This window comes from Urocitellus parryii, chromosome 1 (assembly GCF_045843805.1).
Source record: "Urocitellus parryii isolate mUroPar1 chromosome 1, mUroPar1.hap1, whole genome shotgun sequence".
Classification (NCBI taxonomy): domain Eukaryota; kingdom Metazoa; phylum Chordata; class Mammalia; order Rodentia; family Sciuridae; genus Urocitellus; species Urocitellus parryii.
Genome location: NC_135531.1, coordinates 89,449,649 through 89,472,540, shown reverse-complemented (window position 1 = coordinate 89,472,540; position 22,892 = coordinate 89,449,649). Strand labels below are relative to the sequence as shown.

The window sequence follows — 22,892 nt, the reverse complement described above, 5'->3', positions numbered from 1 at the left end:
TAGGAAGTATTTGGATGGGGAAAAGCACTGCATTTAAGCAGTCCTCAGAGTTAGCCTTGAAACACGAAAAGAAAAATTTCCTATAGACTTTGTGCAGTGAGTGTGGAGGCTGTTGGGTAAGAGAGTGACATCTTATGCTTAGCACTTAACTTTTATGCTGGGTCCTTCCTGCTCCTTATCCCACAAGATTAACATTAAAATAATTTAAGAATTTCTGCTTGCAAGAAATGCTAATATAATTATAGCCTCGGCATAAAATTTTCTAAATCATAGTTACGTGTTTTGTGTTTTTTCCCTCCAGCCTATTTGATGGCTTTGCGGATGGACTGGGAGTGGCTGAAGCTATTTCTTATGTGGATCCTCAGTTCCTCACCTATATGGCACTGGAAGAACGCTTAGCCCAGGCTATGGAGGTATTTTAGTAATTCTGATACCTATGTTGATGGGACAGAAAATGATAAAAGTCAAAGGCTTCAGGGTTTTTGTTTGTTTGTTTCAACTACTCTTAAGGAAAGGTGAAACCGGGTGCTCAGACGCCGTGGCATGTGGCTGTAATCATAGCTGCTCAGGAGGCTGAGGCAGGAGGATCTGAGTTCAAACCTCTGGCACATTCAATAATTATTAGTGTTCCTCTACTTTAGAATCACTTTAGAATTAGTGATTTCAAGAAAGACTTCTTAGAATGAAATCCACTAGAGCAGTGGAGATTCCTAAATGTGAAAATACTGGGGGCTTTTGACTTTATAAAAATATATTTTAAAAATAAGTTTTTCTGGTTTAGTCAAATAATGAAAAAAGGCAAGAGAAATTTTGGCAGCAAATATGCTATACCTGTGAAAGTAGTGTGTGCGTGGGTGTGTGTGTGTGTGTGTGTGCACGTGTATGAGTGGAAGAAAATTTCCAAACTTTATTATGCAGCAACACAATAGTCAGAAGTCATGACAACAAAAGAAAGGAAGTGATTTGTAAGATATCCTTGGAGGTCTTCCATTTCAGTTCACTAATATGCCTTTGCATGTGTATACATGTATAAAACAGTCACACTCATACCAACATACTTAAAGAAAGAATTGTATTTTCTAAATGTAAGCAAAACATTTTCTATTCTGCAGTAAAAACTGAGAAATATTGCAATTTGAGGTACACAGGCAGAATATCAAGTGAAATTTATATACACCCATTGGCAAAAATTTGGTATTCAGTAATTGTTACAGAATGGATGAGAAAACTATTCACCTTTTTGGGGGGAAGGGGCGGTGCTAGGGGTTGAAGTCAGGGCATTGGACCACCACTGAACCACATTCCCAGCCTTATTTTGTATTTTATTTAGAGATAGGTCTCAGTAAGTTGCTTAGCACTTCGCTTTTGCTGAGGCTGGCTTTGAACTTGCAATCCTTCTGTCTCAACCTCCTGAGCTGCTGGGATTACAGGCGTGCACCACCACACCCCAGCTCTGCTAAAAAATTTTAATGTTAAAAATTTATTTATGCCGGTTGCTGTGCCACACACTCGTAATCCAGCCACTCTGGAGCCTGAGGTTCCAGGAGGGCAGCGAGTTTGAGACCAGTCTCAGCAATTTAGCAAGGCTCTGTCTCAATATAAAAAGGACTATAGGTCAGTAGTAAAGTGCTTCTAGGTTCAATCCCCAATACTGGAAATAAAAGTTATTTAAATTGAGTTACAGAGGCTAGGGTTGTGGCTCAGTGGTAGAGTGCTTGCCTGGCACGTATGAGGTACTGGGTTCAATTCTCACCACCACATAAAAATAAAAATAAATAAATAAAATAAGGGTGTTGTGTTCATCTATAAATATATATATATAATAAATTATATAAAATAAATATATATATTTATATAAAATAAATAAATTGAGTTGCAAACAATAGCATCCAGGTAATCAAAGATAAATAGAAATTTTGATAAACAATTCTTTAAACATCAAATTTTATTGGAAATGAATCTCTTAATGAGGTGGAGGTTTTCTTCTTTTCCCATATTTGAGCATAAATTGTATTTGTTTTTCATCTTTATGAATATAGGCTTAAGAAACCTTGTCACATACATAAATTGATAAGGAAGAAATTTATCATAGAATTGTCACTTGGTTCTTCTATTTGCCAAAAATCATTAACCTCCTTTAATTTTTTAAAAGCAAAAAAATTGAAAGGCACCTAAAAAGATTTATTATTAAGTTGTTAAAGTTTGTTTTGACCCTGGTACTTCAGATTGCAACCCTGAATGAGTAATAGGTATGCTTTTATTTATAAAGTGGAAGAAAGAGCCAGATGTGATGGTGCAAGCCTATGATCTCAGCGATTTAGTAGGCCAAATCATGATGATTACAAGTTTGAGGCCAGCCTCTGCAACTTGCCGAGACCCTGTCTAAAAATAAAACAGAAAGAGTTGGGGGTGTAGCTCAGTGTGTATAATATCCTTGGGTTCAATTCCCTGTACTGAAAAAAAAAATTTAATTAAAATAAAGTGGGAGAAAGGTTAGTATAAATGGAATACGGAAACAGAAAACCAACATTATACTTTAGGTACATTGTTAGGTAGATCATTTTGAGGAAAGATTACTTGAGAAGTTAATTGAAGGGCTGGGATTATGACTCAGTGGTAAAGCACTTACTTCATATGTGTGAAGCTCTGGGTTCGATTCTCAGCACTGCATATAAAAGAATAAAATAAAAGTTTTAGAAAAGAGTCCTAGCATTAAAACTTAAAAAAGAAGAAGTTAACTTAAAATTGTCCACACTTATGAACCCCTTGGAAAGTCTTAATATACTCAGAAGGGCACTCTATAGACACATAAAGAATAGGAATATAACATGTGGAGGTTAAGAGCATGACCTTTTGACTTAGTGGGCTCTATGACCTGGGCAAATGCACCTATTAACCTCTGAACTTAAAGAATCTCATCTGTAAAACAGGAATAATAAAGTCTACCTCATAGGTTACTTTGAGACTGTTATTTAGCAAAAATACTAGTATAATGGTAAGCTGTCAGGAAGTGGCTATATTCATAGGCATCTTCAAGTCATCAGTCAACCAAGTTTTAATTATCTAACAAATCTTGAATCAGTGATGTTCTTTCAAAGTTGTCATTAAATCATTTGTTATAAATCTTCATATTTAAAAATTAAATTGTTTTATTCCTTTGAAATTAAATTTTGTGATTGAAGGAATATGCTACTTTAAACTTAGATATGTTGCAATTTAGGGTTTTTTGGTATAACTTTTGAAAATATACTGTACTGCCTAATGAATTAGATTTTTGAATTTTTGTGAAACTTTATAACAGTGGCTATAAAATGGTCTCTTTTGCTCTTAATGCTTATAAATGATCCCAGATCATCTTATAAATATATGTCATACCAAGGCAGTAAATAAATTTTACATATGAAATACCAGGTGTTTATTAGCACTGCAAATAGGCAGAGATTTATCAGAAAGGAATACTGAACCAATTGAAACAAGTGTGTATCAAAGTATAGTTAGCCTGAAATAACCTCCTGAAATGGAAGTCATGATAAATAGTATCCCTTCTTAGTGTTTATTTGTAGCACAGACTAGTTCTTTCAAACAAAGTCTATTTTGAGAAGTCCATAGGGAACTGGAAGACATTCCTGGTTACCGTTATGTGAGAAAGGAAGAAGCAGATAACAAGGGCTTACCTTTTATTTCCTATCTCCTGATAGGAAAATTTGATACACAGAATTATTAATTATATCAAGATATTAGAGCTGAATGTGATAGTGCACACCTGTAATCCCAGCAACTGGGGGAGAGTGAGACAGGAGGATTGCAAGTTCTAGGACAGCCTCAGCAACCTAGCACCCTTCAATCCTCAACAAGGAAAAAAAAAAGTAACAAGGAATTGGCTAATCAGAAATAAAGATAATTATTTTAAAAAACATAGGAAAAGTACATGAAAGGAGCAGCTGCCACCTGTCCAGCTAAGATAGAACACCCAAGGAAGAGTTCCCCTTCCACCCCAGAGCTGAGATCCCAGTCTTGATGGAAATGGCACAGCTGGGCTCATTGGATGGCAGAACAGTCACTGTGGTGCCGTGCTGGCAGAGCTTTCTGGAAAACTATCCTCTGGAACTTGCTGGAAGTCATCCCTCTGGGGTGCCAGGGAAAGCTATTCATAGGAAGGTGTCCAATTGTAAAACACTTGTGCTGCAGAACTGTCCAAGGGTTGATGCTAGGGGAAATTGCTGGTCAAATGAATTAAAGAGCTGGCCACTGGAGAAGCTGCATACCCTAAGGGAATCAGTGCTAGAGAAAACCATGACTGCCACAGAAACCTGTCAAGCAAGCACATCAGGCTCAAAAGCAAAGTCCTGTTTCTCCTGAACTGTAGTTTCAGCATTCTTTGTGAACAAAGCTTAGCATCACACCATCTGTTAGAAAGGAAAATATTGAAATGGCCCAGATCCATTTTTACAAAGCTGACAAAAATTGTGAATTTGGATTTGAGGAACAATAATTCAGTAAATGTAACAGTCCATTATTTGAACTATTTGGTTTCCATGTATATTTTTCTACTCACATTTGAGCTCTCATCCAACAATACAGCTATGTTGTTACCTAACAAGGTATAATAATTCTTCCAAATAAAGTTTTTACCCTGTTCCCAAAATGAGCCAGATGCACAGTCTCAAAATCATCAAAACTATTAGTTGTGTTAATCTCACCACAAATTAAGTCACACTGAATATTCTCTCATGTAAAGACTAAATTGCAAAGTTATTTTCTAACAACTGCTATATGAAGTAGAAATAGGAAGAGAGAAAAAGAAAATGGCTACCACATATGCATCCAAAAAACAATTAGATAGAAAACATGTAAAGCTACTAGTATCTTTCTCTGTATTTGATCATGAGGTCATTAATTGGTAGTTATGGCTTCCTTCTTCAATAATCCATTTTATATTTTACATGCCTTCACCAAGTCCTCAGCTAATTAGAAATGATTTACTTGGTAGAATGACCCTAATCTACATTTTTAAAGTGTTTTAGAACCCAAATTGTCTTTCCCTTTTCTAGTTGATGTAGTTTTTTATTAACTCTATCAGTGGACATGGAAGAACTAAGAGATGTACACTCCAAATGAAATTATCAGAGTTTTCAAACCAGTGATCAGAATGACAGCCATTCAAGATCATCACTTTCATCTGAGTTCAACCAGATCTCCTCATTTCAAGATTCAGAATCCTATTTTGTTTGAATGTCTGTCACTTTGTTTTTGCAGTGCTAGGTATTGAACACAAGGCCCTTACACATGCCAGGCAAGCACTGTACCATCGAGCTACTTCTCCAGACCCAGAATCCCATTCTTTTTTTTTTTTTTTTTTTTTTTGGTACCAGGGATTGAACTCAAGGGTACTCGACCACTGAGCCACATCCCCAGCCCCATTTTGTACTTTTTAAATTTAGAGACAAGGTCTCACTGAGTTGCTTAGCACCTTGCAGTTGCTGAGGCTGGCTTTGAACTGTGGTCCTTCTGTCTCAGCCTCCCAAGCCTCTGGGATTACAGGCGTTTGCCACCATGTCCACCCCTCACCCAGAGTCCCATTCTTTAACCAGTCAATGATACAAGTTTTGAGGAAATACAGAATTTTGCTCTCATTTTAAGTTAACTATCTACACAAATAGTTTGCCTTTGATTTTTGAAAAGTAAGAGCTTCTTCTTAAGGCTGTCATGGAACCTCTGGTTCCTATAGTGTCTTAAGCTGCGAGTTAACAGACCTGAGTTTGTGATTTTCTCTATAAATGCACAGGCTCTCAAAGCAATCCATCCCCATATCAGAATTTTTATTGAACTCATTACTGCCATAAGGTCAGGTGTAGCAGTTACTGGGCTCCAAAGACACTGGCTTCAGTTAACACTTCATCACAGTGAACCACAATGATAGCTTGATTAATTGTGATGGCACTACACAGCTTAGGTTAATAGCATCCCATTCCCCTGGAAGTAAAGTCAGCACTGGACTCAACCCCAGACCAGCAGCCCAAGCAAAACAATCCAGAAATCTTATTCTTGCATGTATGTGTCCTCGACCACCCCCAATAATACCAAAATCTGTGTCATTGTGGTATCAGTCACAAGAGAGAAAATAATAGTTTGAACAGGGAAAGTTTAAAATAAACTATTATCGCCTCCAATAGGAGATTATGGGTCACCTTATTATTAAGATTAGAATAAAGTAATGAACTCTAAAGAATATAGAAATATGGGCTGAGGTGGTTGGTGGATCAGCAGTAGAGCCCTTGTGTAGCATGAGCGAGGTACTGGGTTCAGTCTTCAGCACCACATAAAAATAAATAAATAAAATAAAGGTATTGTGTCCAACTACAACTAAAGAAAAATATATTTTTAAAAAAGAATATAGAAATAGCAGACTTAAAGAATAATTTTCAAGCTAAGATGGGGTATTCTTCGTCTCCATCCCAAAGCTGAGATCCGGACATTGCTGGGGAGGACATGACCACAGTGGAACTTTGCTGGGTTTCTGCCCTCTGGGATTCCTGAGAAGCTATTCACAGGGCAGTGATTCACTGGAAACACTTTCTACAAAACCACCTAGGATGAATGCCAGGAAGCTGATGCCACCTTATACTGCAGTAGCTAGGCACTAAAGGAACCTGGTGCTCTGTGCACGGGGAAGCCTCGCACACTGGGATTCTGCCCAACAGGCTAAAGGGAACCACAGTGCAAAAGTCATTTCCTTTTGTGATCTCTCCCTAGCACTCTCCATGGACGAAACTTAAGATCATGCTAGCTGACAAAGGGAAAATACTTGAAAGGTCCAGATTTATTTTCAGAAAGCGGGGGTGGGGGGTGAATTTGGAGCTGTGGGGCAATAATCCAGATACTGGCACACGTTTTTTCTTTCTGCACTGCCTCTGCAAATCCAGAGTAAAATTTGGTGTTCGGTATTGTTAATTATGTTCATAAACTTATGATGAACCTTTTTGCTTTTTCCTTTTTTAATTCTGATTTTGATTTAGGCTTGGCCCTATCCTCTATTTTAAGTCTATACAATATCTGTAGAAATATCTATGCTAAATCCTTAGGCATATATAAAAGATCATGTTTACCAACTAAAAGACTACAGTGTTATCAGACATAATTCTTTTTCTACATAGAAAAAACAGCTTTTTTGGTGGGGGGGTACCAAGGATTGAACTCAGGGGCACTCAACCACTGAGCCACATCCCCAGCCCTATTTTGTAGTTTATTTAGAGACGGAGTCTCACTGAGTTGCTTAGTACCTCGCAGTTGCTGGGGCTGGCTTTTCAAGACTGAATAATATTCCACTGAATATACATATATCACATTTCGTGTATCCATTAACCAATCAATAGACAGTTAGGTTGCTCGTCCTACCTTTTGATCTTGTGAGTAATGCTTCAGGGAACATAATTGTAAAAATATTCATTTCGGTCTCTGCTTTCAGTTATTTTGGGTATATACCCAGAAGTGGAATTGCTGGATTAAACTAGACTAATGCTAAGGTCTTTTATGACTCTGAAGCCTTATGATGCTGTGATTAGGATATAATAGAAACAAGTAATTATTTAACTGTATAATATTAATTATTTGAATATGGTAGCAATTCAGAAGGAAGATACCAGTATGGTTTGGGACCACTGACATAGACTTCCTAAAAGAGACAGGACTTTACCCAGTCCTTGAGGAACTGATGGGACTTAAACCTGGTACAGAAAGTGCCAGGCAGAGGAAGCTGCATGTGCACTAAGAACTTGTATTTGTACAAGCGGCAGGTAAAATATAAAGGTCTTAACTGCCGTTCTGGTCTAATGGAACTCAAAAGAATGAGAATAACTCATGATAGATGGTCATATGATCTATTGTTCTTTCCATCCTTCCTAATACTTTTATCTTTCATGAAATGAACCTTTTTTAAGTGTTTACTTTCTTCATATTGTTCATCCCACACAGGAAGCTGTAAGTTGGAAGACATAACCACTCCTCTGAAAATATCATTGTAATGGGCAATTAATTAGATGATTATTGGGACAAATTATATTTTTACTCATGAGAAGTAGGGCTTTGCATATGTGTGTGTGTGTGTGTGTGTGCGCGCGAGCGTGTGTGTGCTTGACAAAATGTTTTGGTTTAATAGTGATGATGGTAGTTTCTTTTGGAAAGAGGCAAAGGACTGAACAAAGGAAACAGAAGAAGAATATGGTAAATATAATTTTGTAAAATACCTTAACAATAGTTTTCTAATACTGTTTTAAAGTATTTTCTAACAGAACTGTAACTTTTCTTTTTCAGACTGCACTGGCACATTTAGAGTCTCTGGCAGTGGATGTTGAGGTTGCCAATCCACCAGCCAGTAAGGAAAGCATTGATGGTCTTCCAGAAACCCTTGTTCTTGAAGATCACACTGGTAAGGGCAAAGTTGATCTCAAGTATTGAATTATACATGCTGCATATTTAAGTATATTTTCAGTGCACTAGAAGATGAAATACTTGACTACTAGAATCCATCATCTGATTTTCTGTTGAAAACAGATGCTGACAAACTTTCACCTAAAAGAATATTTTTAATTATAACATGATGGACTGAGACAAATGTTCCCCAGTCAAATTTTCTACAAAAGCGATGTTTATTAAATGCCAAATTGTCGTGTATTATGCAGAAACACATGTTTGCCAATTAATCGATCCAAGTCTACTTCTTTTGTATCATCTGTGAGTCAATATGTTGATTTATACTTTTATTAAAATTGAACTTTATGTGATTGATAGAACTAAATTGTTTATGTTTTCAGCTATTGGTCAGGAACAATGCTGTCCAATCTGTTGCAGTGAGTATATTAAGGATGATATAGCAACAGAGTTGCCCTGTCACCATTTCTTTCACAAGCCTTGTGTCTCAATTTGGCTACAGAAGGTGAGTTTTAAATCTGCTTTTTAAAAATTAATATTTAATAGTGTCTCCTACACATTAATGATGATGATAGTCTCTTTTAAGCCTGTTTTATTTAGCTATGAAATATTTATTTATTTTGAAATATAGCTGGGTGCAGTGGCACATACTTCTAATCCTCTCAACTCAAGAGGCTTAGGCAAGAAGTTTGCAAGTTCAAGGCCAGCCTCAGCAACTTAATGAGGCCTCAAGCAACTTAATAAGACCTTGTCTCTAAATTAAAAATAAAAAGGGCTGAGGATGTGGCTCATTGGTTAAGTGCCCCTAGGTTCAATCTCTGGTACAAAAATAAAAGCAAGACAGTATTTCAGGGTTAAAGAGTGGTTGTCTTTAATGATTACAGATTAGGAATAATAAAGAACTATTTTGCTTTACTAACATCTTAAAAAATAGCATTGAAAAATAGCAAGAAAACACAGTAACAATATATTTTTAATTACAATCCTGAATTTGATATTTTAAAAAGTATCTCAAGGAAGTAAGTCTTTGACACCACTCAAGGTGTAGTGCAACAATAAACAAATATCCTACTAATGTAGATTGGTGTTTCCAAAAATAATGTGAGAGTTTTGTTTGTTTGTTTGTTTGTTTTGGTACCAGGGATTGAACTCAGAGGCACTCAACCACTGAGCCACATCCCCAGCCATATTTTGTATCTTATTTAGAAACAGGGTCTCACTGAGTTGCTTAGCACTTCACTTTTGCTGAGGCTGGCTTTGAACTCTCAATCCTCAGCCTCTCAACCCTCTGGGGCTACAGGCATGGGCCACTGTACCCAGCAATATGAGAGAATTTTAATAACCTACCAAGTACCTCCTATTCTGTTTTTTATACACTGTCCTTCAATACTTATCTAATAATTTTTAAATGTATTGAAACTACTTAAAAAAATAAGAGTTTTACTTAAATCTTCTGTCATCTCTGTTTTATACAAAGGATATTTACCATCTCAATAGGAATTCCCAAATTACCTTTCCTAGTTCATTTACTTATGGTTTTAACTCCCTCTCTTTTTGATAACTACTTTTTTCTTTTCTGTTCCATTTTTTTCCTCCCCTCTTCTTCCTGCCTTCTTTCTTCTTTCCTTTCCCTTTCTTTGCTGTCTTCCCCACCCCCCGCACCCATGTGACCACTTCATTTTCTCGAAACTAAAATCCAACATAGAAATGTTCATTATTTCTTTATGAATCAAATATATCTTTTTTTTTTTTTTGTATCAGGGATTGAACTCAGGGGCACTCAATCACTGAGCCACATCCCCAGACCTATTTTGTATTTTATTTAGAGATAGGGTTTCATTGAGTTGCTTAGCACCTCACTTTTGCTGAGGCTGGCTTTGAACTCCTAATTCTCCTGTCTCAGCCTTCTGAGCTGCTGGGATTACAGGGGTGTGCCACCATGCCCAACTCACATGCATCATTTAATTGTTGCCATTAGCTCCTGTTCTATGTCTATAAGCATACCAAATTTGTATTATTTAGTTTTGTATTCTTTTATAAAATGTTATTTGCACATTTTTCTATTTGCTACAATCTCTTATGTTCTCCTGCTCAATTCTACCTTTCTTCCTCACTACTATTCCTGCTCCCCAAATAACTGGTGTTTCCATCCATTGATGTATATATCCACACTTTTTCCAAGTTGCTTAAACCCTTTCACTAATATTTGTAGTACCGATGTCTTTTTAAATTTTTTATTATTTTTAATAGTACATGCTATTTTTTCTGTTTATTATTTTGCATATTCTTCAGCATTTTTTTTCTATTTGACTTCTCAGATAGTTTTATCCATTTGCTTCTTATCTCCAAAAGAATTCACTTTAGGTTGCTAATTGTGATTACGTTAAATTTATGTGTTATTTTAGAGAATTGCTCTAGAATGCTTTTAGAGTAAGGTTGATGGAACACAAACATGTTTATGAGCTATAATGCTCATTTGAGTTAAAGTCAAAGTTATATAATTGATTACTGCCAGATTTTTTTTCTAATTTCTTAACATTTGTTAAATGGTAATTATGATGATATATATATCACATAATATGAGAACTAAATGAGATAATCCATAGTGCCTGGAATGTGGTGAATGCCCAGTAAATGTTTAAAAAAAAAATCTTATCAAAGATGTAATTAAAAATTAGAGATGGCTTTACTAACAAAAGCACAAGTGTAAACTTAATTTATGATACAACTTAAAAAAACAGCACTTTACCAACATAATTGCTATTTGGTATGTATTGCCTGTGTGGTGATCAAGAGTGTTTCAACTCTCATAAGATTTCCTGCCTTCAGAATTGAGGCATGATCTTGGATTCAGAATTATTTGTAAAATATTGTTTTCTTTGATCTCTTCCCTCCCTGAGAATGTAATATGGGAACTAGAATGCTAGGTGATTTTTCTTAACCAGTTTATTTGGCATTATGTTGATACAGCCTAGATGACTGAACTAACACAATATATCCACTTTTCTAGAGCTTTTATAGTGGTTGAAGTAAATAATTCATACCGAATTGATATAGTACCTGGAAAAATAGCAGTAAAGTTAGTAGTAATTAAAACCAGAATTAAATGGAAAAGAACTACTAAAACAGAATGCCTATGGTGGTAGTGGTAGTAGTAGATGTTATTAAAATTAGTGGGAGGGGCTGAGGTTGTGGCTTAGTGATAGAGCACACATGCGAGGCAATAAGTTTGATTCTCAACACCACATGTAAACAAATAAAGGTCCATCAATAACTAATAAAATATTCCTTAGAAAATTAGTGGGAAAGAACAAAATGGAGAGCCATCAAGTGTTGAATATGCTTTTATATCTGTGAGGTCCATTCTCTCATTCATTTCCACCCCCACATAGTAGATCTTCAATCCATGCTTAACTACTATGGTAATTACCTACTTTGTGTCCATATCTCCTTTCAACATATTACCTAGCTCTGATCATATTGCTTCCCTACCCAAAAAAGAGTAGGGGAAGATGTTGGGATTGAGATTGATTTTTGGTCACCTGTGGAATAATTTGTTTTGGCTTTCTTGAAAACACCTCTGGGTTCAATTCCCAGTCTTTTATGACCTCACCCCCAACTTCTGTCTTATAACTTACTTATTTGCATGTTTCGGTGCATTTATTTTTGAAGCCTGTTGTGATCATCCATCTATACCATCTAATAGATTATCTAAGTAGATACAGCTGAAATGCCACCTTTTCTATTTTTAACATAACCTTTCTTTAAATTCCCATGATAGATTCAGAGACTTGAGAAGGATCAGTGTTCCGTGCGCCTGCTGTGATTCAGGCACTGCTAGATGATTCATCTATATTGTCACATTTAATCCTCATAACTACCTGATGACATACTGGTATCCATGTTCCCATTTTCAGTGATCATTACTTATTCAATGTTACACAATTGGTATGTGGTTGACCTCATCTGCACTCCTGTGTCTGACTCTAAAATGTTACTAATAGGGCCCAATCTGTTTGATAAGTAAATGTTCACAGAATTGAATTCTTAAATTGTAAATATACCTGGAACTGTTCTTAATTTTGCCATAACCCAAGATAATGTCCTGTTGAGTCTCTGTCGTAAGGAGACTGCTTAATGAAAAGCCTTTCCCAGTTCCCCCCAGAAAGAAGGTTCCTAAGATAGTTTTCTGTCACCTTCAACAGCATGATATCTTCATCCTTCCTTCTGTCTAGATTTCTTTGGGAAAAATACCAGATTTGCAAGGAATGATCTGGCATCTAATGACTTATCTCTAGTATAAAGACATCTCCTTCCTTCCCTCATTCCCAGATCTGCCAGTTGAATTACTTTGTCATATAAAAGGCATCTCATGCCAGGCATAGTGGCATACTCTATAATCCCAGTGACTCAAGAGGTTGAGGCAGAAGGATAGCAAGTTCAAGGGCAGCCTCAACAACTGGGCAAGGCCCTAAGGTTTTTAAGTGAGACCCTGTCTCAAAAGATTAAAAGGTCTGGGAATGTGGCTTAATGGTAAAACACCTCTGGGTTCAATTCCCAGTACAAAAAAAAAAAAAAAAAGAGGAAGAAGAAGAAGGCATTTAACTCCAGTTCTTCTCATAAAGGTATTAACATGCCTTCTAAGAAAGGTCTGAGGTCCATCTTTATATATATCTACATATATAAAGATATTATATATAAACTATATATGAAAAGTCTGGAGTAATAAATTGGATAAGTATGTGTATGGTTTCTTTAATATTTGCATAATAGATGAAATAATAATAATTTAGTTCAGATCATTATTGAGTTAAATGCTGACTTCCATGAGGAAATGCTCTGTGATCTTTTGCTCATTTTTTACCACTGGCTTCAGTGCCAAGCATGGAGACTCTTAATTAAAATGTACTAAATAAGAGGTGAATTTCTCTTTACTGGGGATTGAATCCAGGGCATTGAGCATGCTAGGCAAGTACTCTACCACAGAGCTACATTCTCAACCCTTGGTGAACTCTCTGAAAAGTATAGACATAATCATAAGACATTTCTCCCTCAAAGAAATTATGGTCTGATAGGGTGCAGAAGAAATAACATTAAAAATTTGTCCTTTTGTATTGTGTGGTTTTTAAGTTTATTTGGTTTTATTTTTCAGATATTTGATTTGTTATTAGGATAATGAAACTATCTTTTTTTCTATTTAGACACTTATGTGGCAGTTAAGATGTTTCTGGTGGTTGTTAACTTGTTTTTTTCCCTCCAGTCGGGAACATGCCCTGTGTGCCGCCGTCATTTCCCACCTGCAGTTATCGAAGCATCTGCACCTGCTTCCTCCGAGCCTGATCCTGATGCCCCACCTTCAAATGACAGTACTGCAGAAGCCCCCTAAACCTTATCGGTTGAAATGAGATCAGTCTATCAAAGTTAATCTGCAAATTCCTTCTAAATCTGATGTGCAAATAATTATATATAAATATATTGAAAATGCTATATATAGTATATGCCATAGTTTAGAAAGAGGATATTAACCTTTCTAAACTGAATTTAGGTTTGCAGAAAGTACTAAACATTTTCAAGCTGAATGTTAAAGCAGTGCATCCATTTTCTTTAGTTGAATATGTTGGTATTAATTGTAAAGTCAGGCTTATCAGTTAACTCCGAAAGAAATAGTCATCTATGTGGCACACATTAATGATTTTGTCAAAAATTCTGCCACTAAGAGATTATAGCTAAGCTCTCCTATTTGCATCAAATGTGAAAACTGTGATCACAGCAGTAGTAAAATTTGGTTTCATTGGAAATAAATTGAATTCTAAAGCATGTTTTTTCATTGGTCCCTTTGCTTTTGCTCCATCAAAACCTCTTGGTTCATAATACTGGAAAGCTTTTAAGAAAGGTGTCTACTTTTTCATCTTTGCTTACAATTAGGACTTTTCAGAATGCCATACAAAAGCCAAAATTTTGACCAGAACATCACAAAATTTTAAAATCTTAGATGTATACCCCCTGAAATGGTTCGGTAATAAAATAAATTATTTAATAAATAGTAGATGTACCTAAAGGTTGGTAATGCATATGAAGAATTTGGTGTGCTCTGTGCTTGGTACAGTGAGGTAAATTAGAAGACTATATGCAACCCTTTTTAAGCTGAGAGCCAACCTTTTGCTATTGGTTAAAATTATACCTGAAAGTCCAAAATACTATTGGCACATTTGTTTAATAAACATTGGATATAGTTAAAGTAATTTTGGTTCTGAAATATTTTGGAAGGTCTAAAAATCAGACAGGATCATCTTTGTAATTATATAACCCTAACCAAAATGACACAGCTTCTCCTTTAGGTGATCGCATGCATTAGGCAAGTTTGTACAAACATAAGCCTTATATTTAACTTAAAGATGTGACTTAATATCAACACCAGAGAACGATGGCTTTTAGAATATCACATTTGAGCAAGTAAAATAGCAAAGCACATAGTTAGTGTACATCCATCCAGGTGGTCCATTGATAATTTAATTTGAAGAATATTTATATGGCTTCCCAATTACATTTTGTGTAATTTCTCTTGAGTATTTATATTCTGTCTCTTTTTGCCATTCTTTAAATGAATTTTCACTGTTGGCACATTTGAGGCTTAAATATAAGGAACATAACACTTGCATTCTAATTTTTGCATATATTGTAAATGTGTCTGGTATTTACAGCAAAATACTGTGTATCCTTTTATGGGTAAAACAAAAGTGAACATTGCATGCATGTAATGTGGTGAATTTGTAATTTAGGGGTTCTTTGGGGCTTCTGTGACTTTGGAAATGCTTACATTCAGGCCTTAATGTTGCATTAGCTAGCATGTTTTCCTGCAGATGTATATAGTCACTGTTGTATAAACTAATCTTTGCTTGTTTTCTACTTTGTGATCTTTCCATACCATATTTCATTGATGATCAGTTAGTGTCAAGGAGTCAAATCAGATTACAATTAATTCTCATGTGTATATTGTGGAAATTCGTGACTATTGTGATTTTTTTGTTTGTCTGTTTCTTTTCAAGTAGTGTTGATCAGTTGTGACACTTACTGGTTAAACTTACATTGTTACAGATCTATCTGTAATAAGCCATCCATTATATTTAGGCAGTATTAAGGGACCTTGGTTTTCTTCTCCTACATAGCAGCTGTCCCAAAGAAAATATTTCTTCTCTGCCTGTTAAGATTTAGCTAGTATCTGCCAGTTGTTAAGAGGTTTTGGTTCCAAACTCAACCACCAATGTTGAGAGCTGACTTTAGATAGCTGTTGTACTTTTTGCTTTCCATCTGTTACTGTCCTTCATTGTTGGCTCCCTACTATCTATAACAGCTGCTATGAGGGGAAAAAGTTAGTTTAAATTTTTTTAAAAAGAAAGTTGAAGTTTTAGGATTTTCATAACAAGCCAGTATAAGCTGAGGCTGACTAGTTCAGACCCCAAAATATTATTTGATCTTATCTTGGATCCTTTTGAAAAAGTTAAGAATATATGAAGGTAAATTAGAAAGAAGTATGAATATTATTAATAAAATATTGTTTATCTTATTTCTCTATTTTATGTTGTGACTTGACCTAATAATTTTATTTTTTGAACATTTTCTTATTTCTTATAATATGAATGCTGATATTTAAAGTTAGATTTATGTGGTTTTCTTTTGTGTTTCTTAATTGTTTTATCTCTGAGCTAACTAACTCTTAAGGTTATTTGTGATCTGGATTTATATATATGCTGTTAAATATATATGAACTGTTTAAATGGAATGCAAGTTTTTCAAAAGCCCAGGTCTAAATGTAATGATTGGTTTATTGTTCTACAACCCCAGCCCATCATCTTCCGTGTAAATCATAAACAATAAACAGGATATACTTGGTGGTCATTTCTAATATTTAATTGTGTGATCGTGTCACTTCTATAACATAACCCCTGAAGGGATTAATAGCAAGAACACAACTAATAAGGAAGTCTAGAATAGGCTCCCATCACAGGATTTTTTAATTTCTTAATCTATAATCTGAGAAGGACTGCCGAGAATTTACTGAAGTAGTAGGTGGACTAATGTTGCCCAGGAGACTCTGAAGGAGTAGTCGCCCTCTCCTCCCTAATGTTCTGGGCAGTTCTGTAGGTTCCAGCAGAGCCTGGTTTCACATCAACTCAGGACTGCCAAAACTCTCAAAGTTCAGGATGGGGGTCCACCTTTATTTATTATCTTTCTCCAAATCTAGCTTGTGGTTTACAGAGGGTTCAGAGACTTCATGCATTTCAGCAGGGTCAGTTTGGGTGCTGATTATGTCCACCTTATTAGACAAAAACTAATAGTTTTGTTTAGAAAGTTTAGAATTCTGATTTTCCCCTGGCAGAATAAATGGGCTAGGAAAATATTATCCAGAGCTATTAATGGCAATGGTACCCCTCTGCTATCGTGCCACAGCCCTCTAGTGATTATAATGTTTATCCAGCCATTGCAGGATGGAGTTACTTGGCACCTACAAGGGATGGGTTTCATTGTTAGAAGAGTGTCACCTAGCTGAGCACAGTGTCACACACCTATAATGCCAGCACCTTGGGAGGCTTAGGTAGGAGGATCGCAAGTTCAAAGCCACCCTCAGCCACTTAGCAAAGCCCTAAGCAACTCAGTGTCTCAAAATAAAAAAATTTTAGCCAGGCCCAGTGGTGCATGCCTGTAATCCTAGTGGCTCAGGAGGCTGAGGCAGGAGAGTTCAAAGGTAGCTTCAGCAAAAGAGAAGTGCTAAGCAACTCACTAAGGCCCTGTCTCTAAATAAAATACAAAATAGGGCTGGTTCAGTGGTTGAGTGTCCCTGAGTCCAATCCCTGGTACAAAAAAATAAATAAAATTTTAAAATGGGCTACACATGTGACTTAGTGGTTAAGCACCCCTGTGTATCAAAAAGAAGAGGAGTGTCACCCAGATTTCTCTGTAAATAGCATACTTATTAAATTAGAAAAGTTGTGTCTCTTGTGTGACCACTTCTTCATATCCTCCCTCAAGCCTCACACTTTTCTGGAATCTTACATGATACCTATTCCAGACCAGCATGGTGTTGGCTCTTTCGATCCCTCTCTTAAAATGTGTTGCTCAGAACTAAACACAGTTCTGTAACTCCACTAGAACAGGGTTCAGGGCCATTATTCCCAACTTCAAAATGATTCTCTGTGGCTGTCATGTTGTTGTTATTAGGCAAGCATATCACATGGTTGTCTCTTGCTAAAAAACTTCAAAGGCATTGCTAGTAAACCAATGTCCTCTCCTAATCTTTACTGACATAATTTTTTTCTTATCCTAATTGAAGGATGACATTCATCCTTACTAAATTAACTTGTAAAGGTCCTTGTGAATCTGATTCTTTCTTTTAGTCTTGTGTCAGTTCCAATTTTGACCAAGGATGCTTTAAATACTTAGTGGCTTTGTCCAGATTATGTATAATTATTGAGTCAAACAGGGTAGAATACAAACCCTCTTCAGAATGCCACTGTAGACTGTTCTCTAGATGATCTATTAGTACTTCTGGTACAGTTGTTAAAGCAAATACCAATCACTTCATGCACCCTATTTTTTTTCTTTTCTAAGGACATCATAAAAATTTTGTCTTGTTTTAGCAGTCACATGCACTGTCTTTGGAAATAGCTTAATCTGTTGGTATATTAAGTTAAGGAGGGAAATGTAGTCTGCCGGAAATGCCTCATCCTTAGGAAAACACACTATCTCCTTTTCCAACTGCTTACATGACCTCTGTTTAATAATCTGCCTTAGAACTTGGTAAGTGATCAAAGTCAAGCTCATCTAATAGATTTTTGGATCCTCATCCTCCCTCCCAAAATTTTATTTGAAATATGAACTTGATAAGTCATGTAATTATTCTATGTCTATTTTGCTATAAAATAATGAATATAAATTACAGATTAAGTTATACTATTTGAGAAAATGTTTCTTCTTGGGGAAATATACTTGTTTTTTGTCACTGTTTTTAACAACGCCTTTTGTAATGGGTGAACATTTCAGATGTAAATCCTTAAATTTCAGGTGTTCTGAAATTTTGACAGGGAAACTTTATTAAAGTAAACCAAATACAGTTTAATTTTCTTAATATTGATTTTATTAAAAAGCTATATACTAGCCAGGCATGGTGGCACAGGCCTATAATCCCAGCAGCTTGGGAGGGTGAGACAGGAGGATCTTGAGTTTAAAGCCAGCCTCAGCAATAGCGAGGCGCCAAGCAACTCAGGGAGACCCTGTCTCTAATAAAATACAAAATAAGGCTGGAGATGTGGCTCAGTGGTTGACTGCCTCTGAGTTCAATCCCTGGTACCCCACCCCTCTAACTCCCGACCCCCAGAAAAAAAAGACTGTATACTTAGCTAACAAACTTACTGATAGGAAAGAATGTGGCAATTTGCGCCATCCTTTTTTTTTTTTTTTTTTTGTCCTGGGAATTGTGCCCAGGGCACTTTACCACTAAGCTAAGTCCCCATATCTTCTTTCATTTTTTTATTTTTGAGACTGTATCTTGCTAAGGTGCTGAGGCTAGCCTTGAACTTGTGGTCCTTCTACCTCAGTCCCTCAGCTTCCTGGGATTATAGGCATGTGCCACCATGCCCGGCTTCCATCTGATATTCTTAGCTTATTATCAATATACAGTTTTTGTAGTGAAAATTGGCAGGAAGAGATCTTTATCTTTTTAGAATGATATGACCTCATATTTATTGTCAAAGAAATTTTGCTGGCCACTATGATTCTTTTTTTTTTTATTATAGTGGCACTTTTCTTTGGGGTTAATTTTTAAGATGCATTTATACAAAATATGAGTAATTCCTGTTTATAAAGTATTTATTAGACTTTGTGTTAAGCTCTCTGCCTTAGCTAATGTTTATAATAAGTCCATAGAGTTGGTTGTATTGTCCCAACTTCACACCTTCACACACACACACACACACACACACACACACACACACACACACACTAAGTTCCAGAGATGATGGAAGACTCCTGCAGAAGAGCCTAAGGGTTCTTCCTACTTCGTACCACCTTTCTAAGTAGGAGCAGCCTCTCTGATCAGTATTATTATTTAAGTTAGTTGTTTGAAATGCAGTCTGAGTTTTTCAAATGGGAAAAATCAAGATGTATTCAAAATTCTGGAAAATACTTTGTTTTGCTCTTCTGTATTGTAGTCAGCCTTCCATATCCTTTTATCTATGGGCTCTAAATTCATAGAGTCAGACAACTGCAGATGAAAAATATTCTTTAAGGTGTCTAGTAAACATGTAAAGGTTTTCTTTTCACCAATCCCTAAACAATACAGTATAACAACAATTTACATAGCATTTACAATGTATTAGGTCTCATAGGTAGTCTAGAGATGATTTAAAGTAGGGTACATGGGAGAATGTTAGTTATATGCAAGTACTTCTGTGTGTTATACAAGAGACTTGAGCATCTGCAGATTTTGTCATACACAGAGGTCCTGGAACCAATCTCCTGTTACAGTGTTCTAGACATTTTTGTCTAGAACAAAATGATGACCAAAAATTCTACCATAGTTCTGGTTAGTTAAATTTCTTAGTTATTGATAAGAAAAGAATTTCCTACCTTTGCCTGATAATTTGGGATTCTTAAATTACTCAGCAGACTGTCTCTGACCCAAGAGTTGTGTTGCAGCATCCTGTTGCCTGTGCAGCCAACAAAACCCAATTAATACAGACATAGTAAACCTACCCCTGAGTTATTGCATCACTGGAAACCTGACAGAGGCTTTCCTTTTCATTTCAATCCTTAAATGCCATTTTGAATTATTTTCAGCCATTTAAGCTATGCCCTAGTTCTACTTGTCTAGCCCTATTTTCTTGTTATCCAAGGTTTTACAGACAATCCTTGTAAGGGGCTTCACTCTGAACCAATCTACTGGCTTGCCATTGGCTTCAACAAATAATTCTTCCTCTGACCTGAGCCAGGGAGTCCCCATCACTGGTATTGCAGTATCCTGGGCTTGGTGCCATATCAAAATGCCTGAGTTTTTATTTTAGTTTAAATTCACATTTAAAGATAGGGATGAGGAGCTTACAAGGTCAAACTTGTTAAAAGAAAGCTCCAACCTCAACTGGGTGATAAGACTATTCACAAGTGAACACCTAATTATGTAACAGGGGTCTCTTTACCTTCTGAATATGGTCCTCATTGCTCCGAGGTTTATTTAAAAAATATATTTTTTTCTTTTCTCTCTTGTCCCCTCTCCCCTCTCTAACAAGATTAGGGAGACAGTGTTACCTATTCTTCCCCTAGTTAATTGCCCTTGAACATGCCCACTACAAGAAGGAGATGCCTGCTGAGGATCTGGGAAGTAAATATCTCCCAAATTAACAAGTGAATCCTAACACACAGCAAGGCTCCTGCGGGGGGGGGGGGGGGGGGGCTATCAGAGTGTACCTGGAATGGCACCCCCTATCAGAGTGTACCTGGAATGTAACCCTTGAATAGAGTTCCTTTAAAACCCCTCTGTACCTGAGATCCAGATAGTTACAGCCTTTGGGATTGGAGTCCCCTGTGTTTCTCCTTTGCTGCAAAGCAATAAATCTTATTTTATCTTTTTCTCAAAACTCTGTCCTCATTTTTAAATTGGCATTGATTGGCATTGGGAACTGATACCAAACTTTCAGTTGTAATAACAACCTACATCTAAATGAGTTACTAGCATCTCAAAATTTTTTTTTAATTTAAAAATAGTGAGCTCCTGAAAATAATGCATTAGAACATGTCAAATGGGCATTCTCCCTGAATTGCCTAAAAATTCTCTTGACCCATCCCAACAAATTAACTATTGACATAACCTTAGCTGCTGTCCACTTAATGCTTATCAAGTGCCTATTTTGACAAACCTGTGGACAAGGTAGGCAAAATCCCTGGTCTCCAGAAGTGTCCACTGTTGGAGAAGACTGTTCCATGTCTTCACCCTCATCCCCCATATACCTGGACTCATTCTATAGGAAGGAGTTCAACTTAGGCTGGGGACTGACTGATCTTAGAGGCTCTTCTGTGGTTGCCTAAGCTAGAAACAACCAAAACAAGGAAAAAGGGTAAGTGCCGAGCACCCCAAGGTGACTTCAGCTACCAGCAACCACCATCAAGCCCGAAGATCTATAGCTATATTGCTGTAAACATAAGTTGAAAATCTCTTAGGTTATATGCCCTCTGGCCCCAGCAAACCACAGATGAAAATTTTCAAACAAATAAATTGATTTTCTTGAGATGGTACCAAGCAGAATGGAGAAAAGCAAAACTTAACAGTGTTTCACTTTATCTCCTGTGCTTTATTTTTATTACCTTTCCCTTTTCCCTGTGCTCAAAGACCTTCATACATAAACATCCACTGTGTTTTTACCCAGAAAACAGAATATGAAGGCAATTCCGAAGCATTGCTTTCCTGCTGGAAAAATATACCTTTGGTGCAAACTTTTGTATAAATTTTGGTAACCATGCTATAGACCAGGGCTAACATAATGAACCCTGTAAACTCTCTACTTGGGGCTTGACAAAGAGTAAGCACCACCATAAAACTGTCATACTCGCTCCTATGTGAATCTCACAGCAGCTGAATGAACCACAAGGCACCAAGGAGACTAAATGGGCCACTGAAGACATCTTATGAAGACGGCCCATGTCTGACCCAGCCAGCAGTGTCATGGTATACAAACATGCCAAATCTGAGCCTGCCAGGGCTCACTTGGAGAAGGAGGCACAAGCCTGTGGGGTCTTCTTTCTCTAACTCCTATTGCTGTACAATACATTTTTCCTTCTCTCCTCCAAAAAAAAAAAAGGTGGGGAGGGGCGTTTGGAGAATCCTGTAAAGATTATTTAATCCATATGTAGGAAGAAGACTAGAAGGTTGCATTGAATGGGTTCATCACAATGAGAACATGGCCGTGGTTAAAAACAGCAAAGGGTCTTTTTACCCTTTCGCCAGCTAACAAGTTTCCTAGATTCTGGTAGAATATGAGCGACACAAGACATTGTTTCTCATGGCTCAGTTGGCTACCTGAGCTTCATAACTATAGGTTCCTTTCATTCCCCCTGTCCCTCAGGAAGATGCAAAGGTTGGCACAGGTTGATGTTGAATACACAGGGAGTAAGTACCAAAGCCAAGAAAATGGGAGCTTAGGAAATCTCTCTCTCATAGGGAGCTGCTGGCAAACCTGCCTTGGGGGGCAAGACATTATTTTCATTGTTTTGAGAAGTTAACAAATCCATTCTCTGACCTGGGACAATATATCTGCCTTCTAAGACACTTTGCTATACAAACATCATTGAAAAGACAATATGGAAGAGCTAGCTGCCCACACTTCTGGCCCAAAAGACATAGAAACAATAAATGCATAAATAATTGTCTCCCAACACTCACAGCCCCTGCTAACAGGATGGCAATATGCAGGCCCAAGAAC

The 22,892-nt window shown here is 36.7% G+C and overlaps 1 protein-coding gene across 1 annotated transcript in view; it reads left to right on the top strand.

Annotated features, from left to right (window-relative positions):
- Pja2 (praja ring finger ubiquitin ligase 2) overlaps window positions 1-16,337 on the top strand; it is a 71,180-nt gene extending 54,843 nt beyond the window's left edge. The window contains exons 7-10 of the mRNA XM_026391306.2: window positions 302-413; window positions 8,311-8,425; window positions 8,811-8,932; window positions 13,688-16,337. Coding sequence (XP_026247091.2) covers window positions 302-413; window positions 8,311-8,425; window positions 8,811-8,932; window positions 13,688-13,813 — 475 coding nt within the window. The 3' untranslated portion in view covers window positions 13,814-16,337. The remainder of the gene's footprint in view (window positions 1-301; window positions 414-8,310; window positions 8,426-8,810; window positions 8,933-13,687) is intronic.
- The last annotated feature ends 6,555 nt before the right edge of the window (window positions 16,338-22,892 follow it).